The 18,266-nt window shown below is 37.4% G+C and overlaps 1 protein-coding gene across 1 annotated transcript in view; it reads right to left on the bottom strand.

Moving 5' to 3' along the window:
- Positions 1-18,266, bottom strand: part of CNTNAP2 (contactin associated protein 2) — a 1,478,782-nt gene that overhangs the window by 655,263 nt on the left and 805,253 nt on the right. Inside the window, exon 9 of the mRNA XM_074316028.1 lies at positions 6,501-6,650. Coding sequence (XP_074172129.1) covers positions 6,501-6,650 — 150 coding nt within the window. The remainder of the gene's footprint in view (positions 1-6,500; positions 6,651-18,266) is intronic.

The following is an 18,266-nucleotide window of genomic DNA, read 5'->3' on the forward strand; positions in this document are numbered from 1 at the left end:
TCGGAATGTCCCCCATCCCAGTTCCCTGCTTTAGAAAATTACCCTGAAACTTATGATGAATACCCTTATGCTTATTGGTCACAATCTCTGCGGTCTCGCAGTCTTTCCAGGCTACTCCCATCACTGCTCCGGGGTGGCTGACGCCACCAGAAAACCACATTGTCAGAGGGAAGGCTCCATGCAGACTCCCAGAACTGTCACTTTGACTCTGAAGGAACCCAGGTTTTCCCATAAACACCCTAAGTTGGTCTGAGAATGTGAAGGCAGTTTTTGACGGTGTTAAGCTTCTGCCTTAGACCACCGGTGCTCTGACACTAAACACTTATTCTACCATGTTTCCACGAAAATAAGACCTAACCAGAAAACATGCCCTAGCATGATTTTTCAGGATGCTCGTAACATAAAAATAAGCCCTACCGTAGTTCCCCGAAAATAAGACTGGATCTTATATTAATTTTTGCTCCAAAAGATGCATTAGGGCTTATTTTATATTACGAGCATCCTGAGAAATCATGCTACAGCTTATTTTCTGGTTAGGTCTTATTTTCGGGGAAACACGGTGTGACCCAACTCCTGTTGGTCTATTGGGTGAACGACGCAGGCAGCACGAGCCCCGGACTTGGTTGGCTTCTGGTTTCAGTGGTTTATGGTCTTGATAACTTTGGAGGAGGAATGAAAGTTTACTGCTGGGACAACAATACCTCCAGCAGCTTACGATGCACAGTCGGAAGTAATTTTTCGGGAAACACTACCAAGTGGATCCCAAAGTGGAGAAGGGGAAGGAGAAAGCGTGGGACACTGGGGAGGGAAACCGCAAGGCTTTCATCAGGTGGCTGGTATGATCTTTGAGTCCTTTTTGTATGTCATACCCCATATCCCACCTGTCAGCAAGGCCTGTTGGCTTTACTTCCAGGAATGGACTCAGAATTTATCATTCCCCACCCTCTCCACTGCTGCAGCCGAGCCCATCTCGCTTTACCTGGATTGCTGCAATAGTGTCCACTACTCTCTCTCATTTACCCGTAGTCTTCTCGCAGAACAGCGGCCTGAGAGATCATTTTAAATCACTTCCCATCTCTCGCAGACGCAAAGACTTCACAAGCCAGCCTCTGCCTGCTCACATCCCTAACGCCAGAACCCTTTCCTCAAACGCTCCATGTGCTCAACAGCTTCACGTCCTGTTAAACTCGTTTCCCCTTTTTCCAAGGGTGTCCGTCTTCCATATCTCCTCCCTCGAGCTTTGTGCTCAAACGCCATCTTAATTGGGGTTTCCCCTGCCACCCTGTTTGAAATGGCAGTCCTCACACCCCCTCCCAAGAACTTCCCATCCCCTTCCCTGATTCATTTGCTCCAAATATACTTAATTTATCAATGTGTTGTCATCTCCACTGGAACGTAACCTTCTGATAGCAAGTGTTTTCTGATCTGTTTACTGCGCTAGCATGAATACTATTGCTATATTGTAGTGAATATTTCGTAAATGGAACGACCTGAATCCTGGCTCTACTAACTCTTTTGTACATACATATACTGCACTTGGATAAAAAAAAAAAATTGCATCTGATCGAATACACAATGATTTAATCTCCAGGATCCTGAGAAATTATACCTGCCAAATATGATAATGGAATACCAGTGGCTATTCCATGCCAACACCGTCAGTATCTCTTACCTAAAATTGTTTTTTGGGGAGGGGCATGTGGCAGAAGCGGACAATCTAGGTGGGCCTAGGATGTCCCCTAGCCTCTTCTGCATGTAACTATAAAATGTATCCAGTGACATTAAAACGCTGTCCACCGGTGAGCTTAGATCTGTAACTGGAAAGGGATGTATGTGCGCTTTTATTAAATGTTATTAACTCCATTCCTATCAGACTCAGGCCAGGGTCTAAGGCCATCTTTTTCTCCTGCCATCTCCACCTGCATCACCACTTTTCCTGAGAACCGCCACCCCCTACTGTGCTCCTTACAAAACTCCTCTCCCAATAAGACTGACTCTGGAACTTTCTCACCTCTCCGCTTCAGCCATGGCTCCTTCACTTTTTAAATAAAGACAATGAAGACAACAAAAATACCAAACTTAAGAAAATGGAAACATTTAACAATCTTTCTCCTCTCTCATGACCATGGTCCATGGTCTGTATCAGGAAGTTTATTAGCGTTTATTAGCAGGTAAGCAGTTAATATTAAATTTAGCTGTTTTATTATTTTTGATGATTAAAATCAATAAAGTGTTAGGAAAAGGAATTCCAGTTGGGAGGTAAAGGAAAGGTTAAAGCAGCTGAAATAGCTTTTGTTGGAGACACATCCCCCATGAACAATCTCTTTCTTTTTCTGTTTATTCCCAAGAAAGAACAAGGCAAAACAATTCCTCATGCTTAAACATCTGATCATGAGTCTTAGGGAGGAGACTAAGATCTTTCCTGGGATTACCAGGGGGTAGGGGTGGGAAGAGAGAACTTTGCTGGCCAGAAACAGCCCTCCCTGCGGTTGCAAAAGTAGCTGTGTGTCCAGGACTTGACTTCAAAGGCTGCAAAGTGAGGCATGTTTAAGGGGCTGTCATGGAAAACCTGAGGGCAGGAAGCAAGCTTTTACTTAAGCCTTTCAGCTAGAAAAGGCCTTTCAGGGAAACAACTTGTTTTTTACTGAAGAACCGCTTTGAGTAGTGGAGAAGCAGGTGAGAGGCTTTGCATGAGCACCTGGTTTCACATCTTAGATCTTCCCTGGAAGGGGCTGTCTCTGCCTAAATTAAAGGAAGGCTCAGGAGGAACTGGAAAGGCAGCCAGCATTTCGCATGCCCAAGGGCAGGCCCTGGGTTGAACAGGTTATACTGTGTAATGTTCACAAAGCAGATTTCATGGCCTGTTAATAGATGAAGAAAGTACGTAAATTATTAAAATGATCCATGCACTCAACGAGGCTGCGATCCAGAATCAGGTGTGCATGATTTAAATGCATTGGTTTTTCAGAACAAAGTCAATTGTTCTTTCCACTAGAGTAATATTTCTTAAGATGTTTTCATGATCACATCTGCAACTTATTTAAAATTGATCAGTATGAAGGTGTGTGTAGTGTGTGTACGCATGCACACACAAACACACACTCACACACACACACACACACACTTTAAGTTACAGTCTGGAGGCAGCTAGTGTTCTATCCAGAAGCCACACGATCATGAACATTACAGCCGAAACTGCAGCCACTGAAGCAGGGGCTATCCCAGGATTTCTGTTCTCTGTTCCTCTCATCAACTTACTAAATGACAAATTGGGTTTTCTTTGATGAAATCGGTTGCTTGTTAATTAGCAGAAATGTTAGATAATATTAGAAAAGCGATCTCAATGGTGAAATTAAAGATATTAAGGCTATATACTAAGATATTTGGCAAAGCATCTTTTACAGACACCGCAGCCTGTGTCAGATGATATAAGGTTCCAGGGAGTCCTGTGACCTGAGCTTTGGAGAAGGTTCTAGAGTCTGGATCACATAGTTTAGGAGGCTTTCTGTCTCCTGGCATTGATTCTGAGTATAGCTGAATCCTGCGTCTAAAATAACTACTGCTGCCTGAAGAGAACATTTCATTCAAGGAACAGCAAGTCAGAGAGTTAGGACTTCACTGAGCTTGCAGAAGAGTTTGTATTAACAGTGCTGTGCCGTCTTGCTACCATTATTCATTTAATAAATATCTATATTCGAGAGTACTATATTTCCCTGAAAATAAGACCTAGCCAGACCATCAGGTCTAATGCGTCTTTTGGAGCAAAAATTAATATAAGACCCAGTATTATATATTATATTATATTATATTACATTATATTATATTATATTATATTATATTATATTATATTATATTATATTATATTATATTACATTACATTACATTACATTACATTATATCATATTATATTAAGACCCGGTATTATAGTATATATATTACATATTATATTATACCCGATCTTATATTAATTTTTGCTCCAAAAGACGCATTAGACCTGATGGTCCAGTTAGGTCTTATTTTTGGGGAAACATGGTAGCTATTTCTTACCTCACTTTCCAGTGGCTGATGTTGTCTTTAAAAAGGAATCTAAAAGAGTGTGTGTGCAAACTGGCTAAGGTCAGTGTATAATTTTGTTCTTCAGATCATCGGTGTCAGACTCACTTGAAGTTTAGAATTCTTCGATTTCCCAGAATCCTGCATTGTAACGTTCTAGGGGCAGGACCTGAGAACCTGAATCATAATGAGTTCCCTAGTGATTTTCATACACTCTGAAGACTCAGCTTGGAGCATCATGACCATTTGCTAAGAGCATTTCTCAATGGCAGATCAAAGACCCAAGAAGAAAGAAATGTGTTCCTGACTGCTGGGTTTGAAAACCAAAATCTGTAAAGCAATAGTAAACAGCACACTATAAAGCCCGCATCTCCTATAAACTCTCTGCCATTCATTTGTGGTTGTAGCTATTTGCTTACCCATCTAAATGGAAACAGATCAAAACTGGCCATAGGCACTCGGCAAGCTCATCCATGGCCAAAGATATTCTACTGTCATTTGGAGGGGTGGGAATATTCAATAGCTTTCCCACTAATTATTGTGATCCGGTTTCTATGACAACGATGAAAACTTGACCAAAAACTCATCATATTTAATATATTTTGGAAGCAAACCAGTTTGGCTATTGGGCTGCTTTCTCTCACATCGATAAGCCCCAATTTATTCACGCATAAGACATCCTGTCTGACTTTCATCCACTCATCAAATATGTAGAGAGCCTTTTTAAACTTAGGTAGTTTTGACTTCCCACAAAGAACATAAAAGATTCAAGAAGCAGAGCTCTAGATCAGGACTTGTGTCTCTGAGCTGTCACTTAGCATCATATCACGTTGCTGAGGTAACAAACGCCCTGGCATAGGAGTCGGTGGTCTTGAACTCAGGTACTGGGTCCAAAGTCAGCAGCAAGTCAGTAAACCACCTAGGGTTTCTAGGTCTTCTTTTAGACAATTGGAAATACAATACTTGCCTAATCTCTTTTTCAGAATGTACTAATGCACTCCTAAATGTTTATTGGTCATCTACTATAATATATTCCAGGAATTTTTCTAGGACCTTGGGGGATACAGTAGGGAACAAGGCATATAAGATGACTGCTCTCAAGTAGCCTTATTCTAATAATTAGAAAATGATATAAATACAGTGACAGACAAACGTTTATTTACATATGCAGGTAAATATATATGTGAATATTAATTCATAAATTTTCAGAGGCAAATTTATGTGCACATATATTTTTTAGTTTAAATCAAAGCCTTTTCTAAGGATGCAATGTATGTTTTTGGCTCTCTCATTGTATGATTTAAGGTGAGAAAGGCAATAATCTAATGAAAGATATATTCATACAGACAATAAACCTAGCACTTTAATAAAAGATGTCTCCATATTTCATTAATAATAAAAATCAATTTCTGGCAGGATGATGCATTCCTTAATATAGAAAATACGCTAGGCTCATTCCACAACACTCTTTCACATATGTACAGAATCCATCATTAAGAGAATCTTCCTTTTTACTCATTTTTTTCATTGCTTAAGAATCAAGACATATACGATAAGATGGATTCTCCTATCAGGCAACCCGTGGTAGGCAGCCTCTAAGATGGTCCCAGTAACACCTGTCCCCTGTGTAGCTCCCTTCCTTTAAGTGTGGGCTAGATTTAGTGACTTGCTTCTAACAAACTGTATAAAACAGAACTGATGCGATGTCAGTTTCAAAAATGAATTATAAAAAGCTTTGGCTTACATCTTGGAAACTTTCTTGCTTACTGGCTTTCCTCTCCCGTCCCTTTTCCTTCCCTCCTCCCCTCTCCCTCCAGCCCAGTCACCTACAGGGGAGGCCACTTGAAAAAGAGAGCCTTGGAAGGATCAGAGCCACATGGGGGAGAACTAAGGCACCCAGCCAACAACCAGCACTGACTGTCAACCAAGTAGGAGCACCTTCTGGGGATCAGACTCTCCATCCCAGCCAAGGCTTCAAGTGATGTAGCCATACCCAACACCCTGGGTATAACCTCATGAGAGACCCCGAGTCCGAATAACCCAGCTACGCCATTCCAGAATTTCTGATCTAGAGTAACTGTGGGGTAATGTTTGTTGTGTTGAGCCATGAAGGTTTCAGGTAGTCACACAACAATAGGTCACTAATACATAAGCCAGACCCCACTCTTCAGAATATTACTATGAGAATGAATCGATTCAAACCTTATGCTTTATAACTCAAATATTTGAACCGGACGAGAAGAATATAATGACATCATATTAATACTTTTATCATGAAGAAACATAAACGTGCCGCTCTTTTTGACTGAATCGGATTAGAGAGTTTGTTGTTTCCTGAAATCTACTGAATCAAATATAAATACTGCATAATCAAACCTCATTAGAACTCTATTTTTAGCAATGTGTTAGTTAACCAACAACAACCAAAATAAAAACCGTAATCTTACCTCCAAAGAAGTACCTCTCGCCAGTTTTCACCTGAAGAGGACTATTAGTTCGAACTGCTGATGCCTCGTCTCCATCGATGGTGAGAATAGCAAAATTTTCCTTAGCTAGGAAACGGACCTCGTGCCACTGTCCATCATTCAGCCCAGAACCTGGTAAGAACAAAACACAAGTCAGTTTTACTTGGTTAGGAGAGTTCAGTTTAAAACCATTTTTAACAGCAACAAAGTCAGAACTTTAGAAGTAAAAATTAACATATTCTCATCTAGGAAAATTCAGTGCTACTGAAAATTGGTATCTCATGCTTCTTGGCCATCGTAAGTGCTTTTATTTTCTATTGAACCAAATAAGGCATAATATAACCTGATCTGAGGAAATAATACTAATGTGCCATTGAGGTACTGGGGAAAATGAAGGGAGTGAGTCAAGTTGTTGGGGAGGTGATGAAGATTTTTATTTTAATAACTTATTTTCTGGTTAGCTTTACTAGACGCTACTCTCATATGAGCAAAGGGGTTTATGATTTTTGTCTAATGTCTCTCTCTGTTTTTATAAACATTTTGTACTGTTCTTTTATTCTCAATAACCACATTTGGCAAGTATAGTTCATAGAGATTAAGAACTGAAAAATAAATGTGTATGTACCATTATTGGTGTAATTGACCACTAACAAGCATGGGAAATAAGACCAGGATTATATGATTATTTATAAATAAGGTATCTTTATAACGAAGTAGGCTATATTTAAACAAACAAACAAACAAACAAACAAACAAACAAACCCAAGGAAATAAATCAACGACTCCCACCCTTAACAATCATATTTCACTGTTGCCATTGGGAACAGAAATTCTATTATATTAAGCTCTACCTTACACTGACAATAATTTAAAGTTCGGTTAATTTGTGTTCATTTTATGAAGAATATTAGAAAATTAAGGAGCATACAGAGTACAACCACCACTGAACGCAAATATCTGGAACGAGATTAGGAAACACTAAGAGACAAAGAATTCTGTCTATGAGGCCAGAGCAGCTTTCTTTGACCTATAAAGGCCGATCCTATGGCAAAGGGACAATATTTTGTGCTAATCTGCTCCAGACAGAATAGTCTAGAATCCACAGGTAGAAGTTACTGGAAGGTACAGTTCAGGTTCACAAAAGGAAGAGAAGGAATCCAAAATGGAATGAGAATAAATCAGGGAGGCACTGATGCTAGCTCCGGCCTCTGATCAGAGGTGTGCAAACTACAGGCCAAATCCAGCCTGCAGCCATTTAGCTTTATACAGCCTGAGAGCTAAAGATAGTTCTCACATATTTAAATGGTTGAAAATAAATAAAAATGATCATGTTAAATTACATGTGAAAATTATAGAAAATTCAAATTTTAGTGTCCACGTAAAGGTTTATGGGAATACAGCCAAGTTCATTTATTTACACATTGACAGAGACAGAATCAAATAGTGGCTACAGAGACTGAATTGTCCGCAAAACCTAAACTATTTCCTGTGTGGTCTTTTCAGGAAAAGCATAAACCAGTGGTTGGTCTATACTATTAAAAAGAAATATTTTAAAGAAAAAATTAAAGCCTGTTGGAGCTTAGATGGTAGTCACAAATAGGTATTATTTACTGACCTTATACTGGTAAACATCATTACAAATAATCTCCCTTCAGATATTTGATTTTCCAATTTTAATTTAGTAATGCACATTTGAGCACATTTTATTTTAATGGAGGAAAATAGAAAATTCCTGCTGTAAAGTAATTAATATTAAATGATTTCCAAATTATAAAATGTATAATACATACACACACATACACCTATATATATAAACATAAATTGTATATTTATGTTTATATAAACATAAATACAGTTTTTACACTGTGACATTACTACGGAAATATAAAGTCTTATTCTAAAGTTAAAATCCGTTAGCTGTCTGACAAGTGTCTTGTTGATTGAAACACTTCCTTTTCAAGTAGGTTACTGTTGGGTTCTCCCACAGAACTGATGCATAGAAGACTATTTTCACCATAATATTTTTCTTTAAAGTATAAAACTGGGCTTACTATTGATTAACCATTGAAGAATACGGTTTTGATTTTTGGCTTTTGTTTTTGCCTTTAAAATGTGATGAATTCTACTTTGAAATGCAATTTGGGGGGCACAGATGACAAGAACATCACTGTTACAAATGTTCCTTCCCCAAATTGAACCCTAAATAATCACACATCCAGAGGAAGTCACTGGGAAGGTATCGCCCACTGACAGAACGTCCTGTTCTAAATGGTAGACCAGAAAGCCTTCCTAAAAATTCTTATAAAATTTTCTTCTTCACAAAATTAATTTATAAATGAAGATCATCAGCTTAATTGTTCATGGCAAAAAAAAAAAAAAAAAAAGGAAAAGATCCATTATTGCATTCAGATTAAAATAAAGACGTTACCTGGATTTTTGCAAGAAACTTAATTACTAGATAAATTGGACCTCAGGTAATAGCAGTCTTGTCAATAGCAACCACCCCTGCATCTGAGCTTTAACTATGAATGAATTCCATTCATATTAATTCCAATCATTATTTTGAACTTTTAATGTGAATTATCAGGAGGTATGCCTCAGCGATCTATGATGGAAATGCATCCCCAACTATAAAGAAGTTCATTCTTCAGTTGGGCAAGAATGATCTAATTGCTCAAAAGAAAACATCCTGCTCCTTTTAAATTGTCTTCACCCGCATGTTATAAAAAATAATAGCCTGAAAGCTCTCTCTGGAGAAGAAATCTAACTTCATGGTCTCTGTATATGTATTTATAGATAATACTGTTCTAAGCTCTATAAAACAGTTACTCCGCTAAGTACTTTACTTGCATTTCACGCATTTACAATTAACAGAAAATTAAAAAAAAAAATCACTGTCCCCAATAAATAGGTGAGAGAACTGAATCTAATGACGTTTAAGCATCCTATAGCTAGTAAATAGCAGAAGTTAGAATCAAACTCAGATATATCTGGTTCCAGAGGCTTAATTCTTACAAACGACAAACAAAAACAAAACAAACAACAAAACATGTTATACAAACTCTGTGCATCCATGGTCAGAGTTTTCCTATACTATGTGAGTGCACACACACACACACACACACACACACACAATTTGGCACCACCCCAGAAAAGGAGCTCAATTTCTGGGGATATCCTTGTCTCATATTAAGGTGGTAAATAAACTGGGACACCATCAAGTTTCATCTGCCAACTTTCACTATTTGTGCCTTTAGATTTTGGTTGTACTGGAACATTCCACATGCTACATGTCTTGTAGTATTTTCTTACAATGATGTTTTGCCCTTAAAATTATAATAAGAATGGAAATTTCATACCAGAGATTTGAAAAAAAAAAACATGGTGAGAAAAAAAGGGTGCCATAGTTTCAGCATATTTCACCTCTCTCTGCATCCATTCGGTCCCATGCAAGGGAGATCCAGACATCTTTGTATGAAACACAGTCTAAAATAAAAATATGTGAACTCTCCTGCAAACTTGCTCCAAAATGTGTTTTGCCTTCATCATTTCCTGGACTACTTGTCACTTGTAGGAAGTAGTACAGAACTAGTTTTGCTTCACAGAAGTTATAAGAAATCGTCTCTTTAAGGCATTTAAAAAAAAAAAAATTAAGGATCATTTTTAATTCGTATGAAACAGGGCATTCATTAAATTTAAGAGCTTTTGGAATTCAACACTATGTGAAATTCACTCAGGATACGAAAGCTGATCAGATCATTGCTATAAGATGTAAACTTATATTAAACACCCAGACATTTATTCAGAACAAATGTATCATCAACCCATGTTTTATTACAAATTTGTGACTCATAAATAACAAGGAAACGTCACTGGACAGGATTAAAGCAGCACTTCTCACTGGCTGTTACAGAGATGTTACTCCTCCACTCACAGTGGAAGCCCCAGGAATGGAGACACCCACCAGGGCCTCACACCTCAAAAGCAGTGGGTTCCTGGTGGCTGGACAACAGTTCAGGACCAGATGAAAAGAAAGATGCTGGTACTTGTGCTTACGAAAGAGCCCCGTGTCTCAGATGGCTAACATCTCCTGAGAGCCGCGTATGTGTCTACACACACTGTATGTGTCGCTGAATGGGCTCTTCTCAGCACTGAGAAGGAAGATGGCACAAGGGCAGGAAACTGCGCGATTTGGTTGGTGCAAAAGTAACTGCAGTTTAAAAGGTTAAAAATCAGTGTAAAACCCGCAATGACATTTGCACCAATCTAATAGTTGGGAGGGCAGATCCCAGAGCCAGACTACCTGTGTGTGTCCTGGCTCTTGCTTAGGTGGCGATTTACTTAACTTGTCTGTACCTCAGGCTTCTCTTCTCTAAAATTCAAATCAAGTCTCCACTTCATAGGTTTCTTTTGAGGAGTAGATGAATCAGTGTTTGTAAATCATTAGAACAGAGCCCAGCATCTAGGAAGCAGTGTATCTATATTATTAGATCAAAAGACAAAGAAGCTTTGATGCATCTCATTTTCCAGAAAAGGAAGCTGAGGCTTATCTGCAGTAGTTTGTCTTTGGGGGCTATTACCTCACAATTACAAGTATTGGTTAGTACAAATAGCCTTCTAAACGAGACAGTGATGTAATAAGTCTTACAAAATAGCCAGCATGAATATCTACAAATGACACAACTGGAAAGTGTGTCCTAATGTTATGCTACCAGCAGCTGAAGCTTAGAAAAACACGTCCAGTGATGGACTTAGACACAAAAACAATTCCTGTATTCAAACAACTTAGACAGAGGTGAAGACGATTTATTTGTTCTGCAAATGTGTTGGACGGCTTACAAAGTTAGGACAACTAATGACACTGATGTGAAAGCTGCATGTAAAGACATTAGAACACAAATATGTCCAAAGAGTGAGAGTGGAAAATAAACTTTCTAAAGTATTCACGTATATAATTTTAAAAACACATAGTCATTAAGTAAACATTACCTACAGCAGTAAAAGTTTCTACTGCAAGCTAGTCCAAAGGTACTCTTAGTTATCTTGCTAGGAAAAGTGGGGATTGTCCCGGATTTGGGGTCATAGTCTATCGAGACACACATGAAACATGCCCCCAGAAAAAACTGAGCGAGGACTAGAACAGGGGCGTCTGATGTACAGACGAACCCAGAGGGGGCAGAACGCCAGAATGGTCAACGGGCTCTGAAGTCAGACAGCTGGATGCCGATCTCACTTGTGCTCACGTACCAGCAGCAAGTCAACCTCTTTGTGCCTCAGTTTCCCTTCTCTATTAAATGGGAATAAAAGTACCTGCTTCACAGGGCTGTTGTGAGGATTAAGGGCATATATATCATCAGAACAGCGGCTGGCACACAGTGAATAGTAGTGATTGTTTCTTAGTAGGTAAGCCTAGCTCTCTAAATATCAACTTGGGTTGTTGTACTTTAATGCTATAAAAATTAGTTATGATGAAATGACTAAAATTGGTTTTCGTTATGAACAAATAGCCTCCTCCCCCATATAAATCCAATAGTATGATATTTGTGGTGAGGAATGTGAAGATTTGGGGAGGTAGCTCCCAGTATAACTCTTGTTAATATCAAGGTCAACAACTTTTAAAGCCAATGTTTAGCAAAATGTGTGGTTTTTTTTAAACCAGATTATCCCACAGATGTGTTCCTGAATGTCTATGTGATATTTCCAAAATTAAGTCCAATTTCAAACAAGGATTTCTCCTGGTGACTAACTTTGAGGAGACTGTTCAAACTGGAGTATATACTTTCTAAAACATTTTTGTTTTAAAAAATATATACTATTGCCACAGTTTTGATTTAATTTTATACTTCAAGATTATTTGATGTTACTTTATAACAGATACCTCTAGTTCTTTATGAATGATAAAAACTTTCAACTGTACATTACAAAAGGAAACCAATATTTTTATAAACAAGTTTTTAACCTAAAATCACAATATTTGAAATGATATTCCAATTTCTGGTCTTAATTTTTTCGTGAGATAACTAAATTGTTTTGTAACATTTTCTGTAACATCTCCCTAACTTGTAATTGTTAGAAAAACTTGTTTTGTATGCAAATGTAAAATGTTAATGAAGCATATTCTATCTAAGCTGTCTTTCTAATGCTATTAGTTTTAAAGTGAGACTCTTGAGGTGGTTACTTTGATTGAACTAGAAGAAACAGATGTTACTCTTATTAGAAACAAGACGAAAAGACTAGTTTAATGAATACTGAAAAAAAAAAAAGATTTAAAATATAGTAGCAAACCAAGATGTAACATCTGTTTGAAAATGCTTCAAATAAAATTACAGTGACTAGAGTTTTCAATCTTTTGCTCAATATTCAATCTTGAGAGAAAAATTTCCTCGAGTATGAATCCAACTTTAGTCAGTTATACTGTCCTCTGATGTGCTGACGATATATCTCACAAATTACCATTTACCTATTTATGCAATACAAAGAGAAAAGGGGATATATACGTCTATATAAATATGCCATGTACGATTTCTTAGATTTTCTATATAAATTTCTTATCATTAGGAAAATGATCCAATTTAATCTTGCTCACTTCTTCACACCAATTCAAACCACTGTGTAGATGTATGACCAGTTACAATTAGAACATGTAATCAGGTGCCTAGGCAGGCACAAAACACTATTTTTTTTCAGCTGAAGAAACTGCTAAATGCTTTTCTGTGTAAGTATAGACAGAAAGTCACCTTGGAATGTGTCTGTTCTGAAAGAGCCACTAATGGAACCTTTAAGTTAGACAAATACACCAGGGAGAGAAACTGCATGACATTTTTCATGAGTTGCTAGAAATGACCCCTTCACTTATTTAACATGTAGAATCTGAGGGATGGGATGGATTCTTTTCTTTCTGGCACCCATAATTTTCTGAGGAAGAAAGGACCTCGGTTAGTATATTTTATTATCCTCCCTGTACATGAGAGTCATTTGGGGAATTTTAAAGGTCCACACTGAAACCGCCAAATCATCGCCAAGGAAATCAAAGATTAAATAAATGGAGATATATGAGTATACCAGCTCATCCTAGTCAAAATACCAACATTAATCTTTGTAGAAAAGGATGTGTAAGATTCTAAAATGTGTAAGGAAGTAAAAAAATCTTAAATACTAAAAAAAATAAAAAAAAATAAAAATGAAGACTTATCACATGATTTCAAGACTTGTTATAATACTATAATAATCCAGAATGAGATCCGAAATAGATCCACACATATGTGGTCCGTTATTTTTGACAAAACCAGTAAGGCACTACAACAGAGAAAAAAAGGTGTTTATTTTTGGTTTTTCAAAAACGGTGCTTGAACAACCAGATAAATTTAGGGAAAAAAAATGTATCTTGATTTCTGCCTTATGAAATACACAAGAATTAATTCTAGATGGATTTTAGACCCAAACACAAAGGGCCTACTATAAAGCTTCTGAAAGATAACAGAATATTTTCAGGACTTTGGGTTAACAGAGATTTCTTCGGGCATCAAAATCACTGGTAAATTGGGCTTCATCAAAATTAAAAATTCCTGCTCAACAATAGACATAGTTAAAAAAAAATTGAAGGCAAAACGGAGTGAGAAAAAACAAAAAACAAATAAAAACTCTTACAAATCAATAACTGAAAGACAAAAGTGAGCAAAAATGACATCACAAATACAGATATATTAATTACATATAAGCACATGAAAACTGCTTTACATTGTTAGTTACCAGGGAAGCTAAAACCACAAAGATACACAATTTTACACCCACTTCATTGGCTAAAAATCAAAAGAACTAACTAGGATCTGGACCAATTAAATCCTCACATGTTGCTAGTTGGATAAAATTGTACAACTGCTTTGGGAAAATCTTTGGCAGAATTTTAAAAAATATAATTATACACATATTAATCCTATGCCCTGACAATTGCCCTCCTAAATATTTACCCACCCAGATCAAAATATATGTTACAAAAATGCTCATACAGAGTATTTTGGCAGCTTTATTCACATTAGGCCTAAACTGGAAATAACTGTGTACCTATAGTGTGTGTATTCAAACAAGGAAATGTTAAGTCATAAAAAAAGAATGATCTAGTGGTACAGACAATGTTGCTATGCATGAAAGAATGTAGGCATACAAATAGCACACAGACTGAATCCTTTTACATGAAAGTCTAGAACAGGCAAAACTCTACTGTGACAGAAATCAGGAGGGTGGTTGCCTGTGGGAGCAGGGGGCAGGTGGGAATGGACTGCAAGTCATTGCAGGCCACTGAACCTTCTCAGGTAATGAAACTGCTATATCTTGATTGGAGGTTGGTTGAGTACATGTATATATGTATCAAAATCTACTGAATTGCGTTTTTAAGATCTGTGCATTTCACATGTTGATCCTCACTCATGGGTTCATTAAGTATAAATTCACCTACTTGTTACTATTTGTAACCCCCAATAATGGATGAAAGATTTGGTCACCCGATGCACAGTTCCCATCTGCCTTCTTGTCACAGCCCTCACCTATGAACAAATGCTCTTTCACTGTATATTCAGTGCCATGTTTTTTGCCCTAGTGTGGGAGTTTTTGTTGTTGATTATGCCATTTAAAGTGGACCCCAAATGTAGGGCTGAAGTGCCGTGTAGTGTTCCTAAGTGTAAGAAGGCTATGCTGTGTCTCACAAAGAGAAAATATGTATGTCAGGTAAGCTTCTTTCAAGTACAAGTTACAATGCCGTTGGCTGTTAGTTCAACGCTAATGAATCAATCCACCTTTATTAAACAAGGAGACTTGAAACAGAAACATACATTAAAAAAAGGTTATATATTATGGGTTGATGCAAATGTTGTGACCAGAGGATTGCAGGAACCACACCCTATATTTCTTGCAGAATCAATGGTTCAATATTCACTAATCTAGTGTTCGCAATCACTATATAGAACACAACTACCATACGTTGAATGGGTTTAGGGTGGTGGGAGTGAAAGCAGGGAGACCTGTTAGGAAGCTCTTACAGCAGCAGGACAAGAGATGGTGGAGGCGTGGACGAAGGTTAGCGTTGGAGAAAAGTGGTCAGCTTTGTCATATATTGTGTAGGTACTATTGACGGGTCTCACTCATGAACTGGTTATCAAAAATTTGCGCAAGATTTGTGGCTGAGGCAGGCAGACAGTGTAGATTTATGTGGGGAGCTCAAGAAGAAAGGTTGCCAGATAGAAATGTCATGGCGTGACCATGTCAAGAGGCTAGATAAGGTCACCTGGAGAGAGAACGGAGACAGCAAAGACAGGTGGAGTGCTTTAAACTTCAGAAGCTGGAAAGAGGATGAAGGGCCATGAAAGAAAACTGAGCAGACAGTGAAATACTGAAGAAACCATGAAAATGGGATGAGAGATTGTGTCACGGAGGGACTGGCTGAATCTTTTAAGTGCTTCTGAAATAGCAACTAAAACTAGGACAAGAAGTAGACATCAGATTTGGAAATATGGAGGTCTGCAATTAGAGTGGGGAGAGGAAACTACGGTAGGTGAGGAAGGCAGAGTGAGAATACACAATCCTTAACTGTACAGGAAAATAATTTCGGGTAATAGTCTATGTTGAAAATCTGAGGAATACCATGAATGCATCCAACGAAAAATCTTAATTCATAGATACTCAAAATTTATATACAATTTCAGGGGTTTAGCTCTTCATTCAGGTTAAAAAGCCTGGTTTATACAACCCAACATCTTTTAATTGCATTGCCTGACTTTATTGGACAATGAGAAGATTACCAATTCATTTATGCTTTTTGGAGGCATTGCTTTTCTTACACTCTATTTTTTCCATTTAGTGGCTTATAGGTTATATTCCCTAGCCTTTAATTTTTTTGAAATAAACATGCCAGTTAATTGGTTTTAAACTTTAATTATGAGTGTTTATAGTTAATGTTTTGTTTCTGTTTGAAATGGCTATAGTTATGAAATTATTATTATACTATTTGGGGGAAATAAGTTGCCATTATTATCAACATTACGATTTATTTCTTAAATCTAAATTGACTAAGTCATAGTTAGTCCTTTATCTTTGTGTCACATATGTCTCAGTTAAGTTGCAATATCTTACAGTCTCCTCCAAAGGAACAAAATCATTCTTGTTTATAGGAAATTGACACTGTCCAAATTACAAGGACATTTGAATCATTTCTTTTTCTGAGGACATACCTACGTGAACTACCGTACATAAAAATAAATATGGTGATTTCTTGTCTCAATAAGTTTGCCTTATTGTACCATCTAATGAGATTTAAATATTTTAACCTGCATTTTTGTAATTTCTATGAAATGTTTCCCTATATTGTAAAAACTGGAGTTGTATGACACAGGAAAAAAAAAACACACAGAGAAGCCATCGTGTAGATGAAGATGATTTTAGTATCTAACGGGATCCTTGACAAGAGTTTGTCCCAAATGTAGGTGTTGTCTTGTTTTCCACAGCTTGATTGTCACATGCTGTTGAAACTCTGTTTGTTGATCCCCCATCTTTGTGGCTGCTAGCGAGGTGGATATTAGAATAAATACAGCGTACACTACCTAGTCGATATTCCCAAATCACATAGTTCCTCTCGTCCTACACAATAAGGAGAAAAGAGCTACATGACATTATTGGAAGATGACTCGTTTTGAATTCTACTACGTCCCTGTCGTAGAAGTGAGGCAAAAAGACTATGTTAGAGACAGAATAACAGGAATAAATGAAGACAATGGCAATTTAGTTTACGTTAAATCTTGCATCCATTTTCTCATTTTTTTTCCTAAATTTTGATAATAAAACAAATTAAAAGCTTACAAAGAACAACTGTCAGAATTTAAGATTGGCTTTCTTTCAAACAGCACGTATCATGAAAGGTTCGCCTTCCTTTTTTATATTTTTGAAAGTGGTAGTTTTGTATTAGCCATTGAGGACTGTGGGTTTAAGTGGCTTTGATTAAATAGAGACTTTTTAGACTGGTGTATGCTGGACGACAACTGTGCGAGAACTGTTTTTAAGTAGGGGAGGTTATGCAGCCACTCAGGGGCTCAGAAATTCATGAGTTCAAAGAATATCATGATCAGAGTCCTACCACAGAACAGCAATATTAAAACGTTACTTGAGGTACAATCCTTTATAATTTGAATATAAATCATTACTTTTAAATTGCATCATAAAATGCGTAATTGAACCATAGCTTCTCATTGCAGATAATGCTGCATTGCTCTCCTTTAATAGAACTGTTTTTATACTTGCCACTGAATAATTTTCATCCTTTACTCAAACCGGTACCTACAGTACCTACATAATATACCTAGGCCACAGACACAGGCAAAAAATCCGTCTCTACCTTTTACAAGCAGCTATTTTTCTGCAAACCTCGCTACCACTTTTTCTACCATGCGGCTTGTAGTGTCAGAGGCAGCTTCTGTGTATTTCAGCTCCGTCGTTTCCTCCAGCTGGGCTATGAACAAGCAGTGAACCGTGAAGGGCACATATCCATATATTTATGAACTACTCTCTTCTGCAATCTTCAACAACAACGCTTTTTAAGTGTCAACTGCCTTTTGGTAGTTTTTCTCATGTTTGGTGGCAAAATGGAAGTGGAAAAATACTACCGCGGAGCATATTAATATTTGTATGATGAGCTTCATATATATTTAGGTTACAGATGTATTCTATTCATCCATTCTTGTGAATTGGACAATATTAAAAATTAAA

This window comes from Rhinolophus sinicus, linkage group LG11 (assembly GCF_036562045.2).
Source record: "Rhinolophus sinicus isolate RSC01 linkage group LG11, ASM3656204v1, whole genome shotgun sequence".
NCBI classification, from domain to species: domain Eukaryota; kingdom Metazoa; phylum Chordata; class Mammalia; order Chiroptera; family Rhinolophidae; genus Rhinolophus; species Rhinolophus sinicus.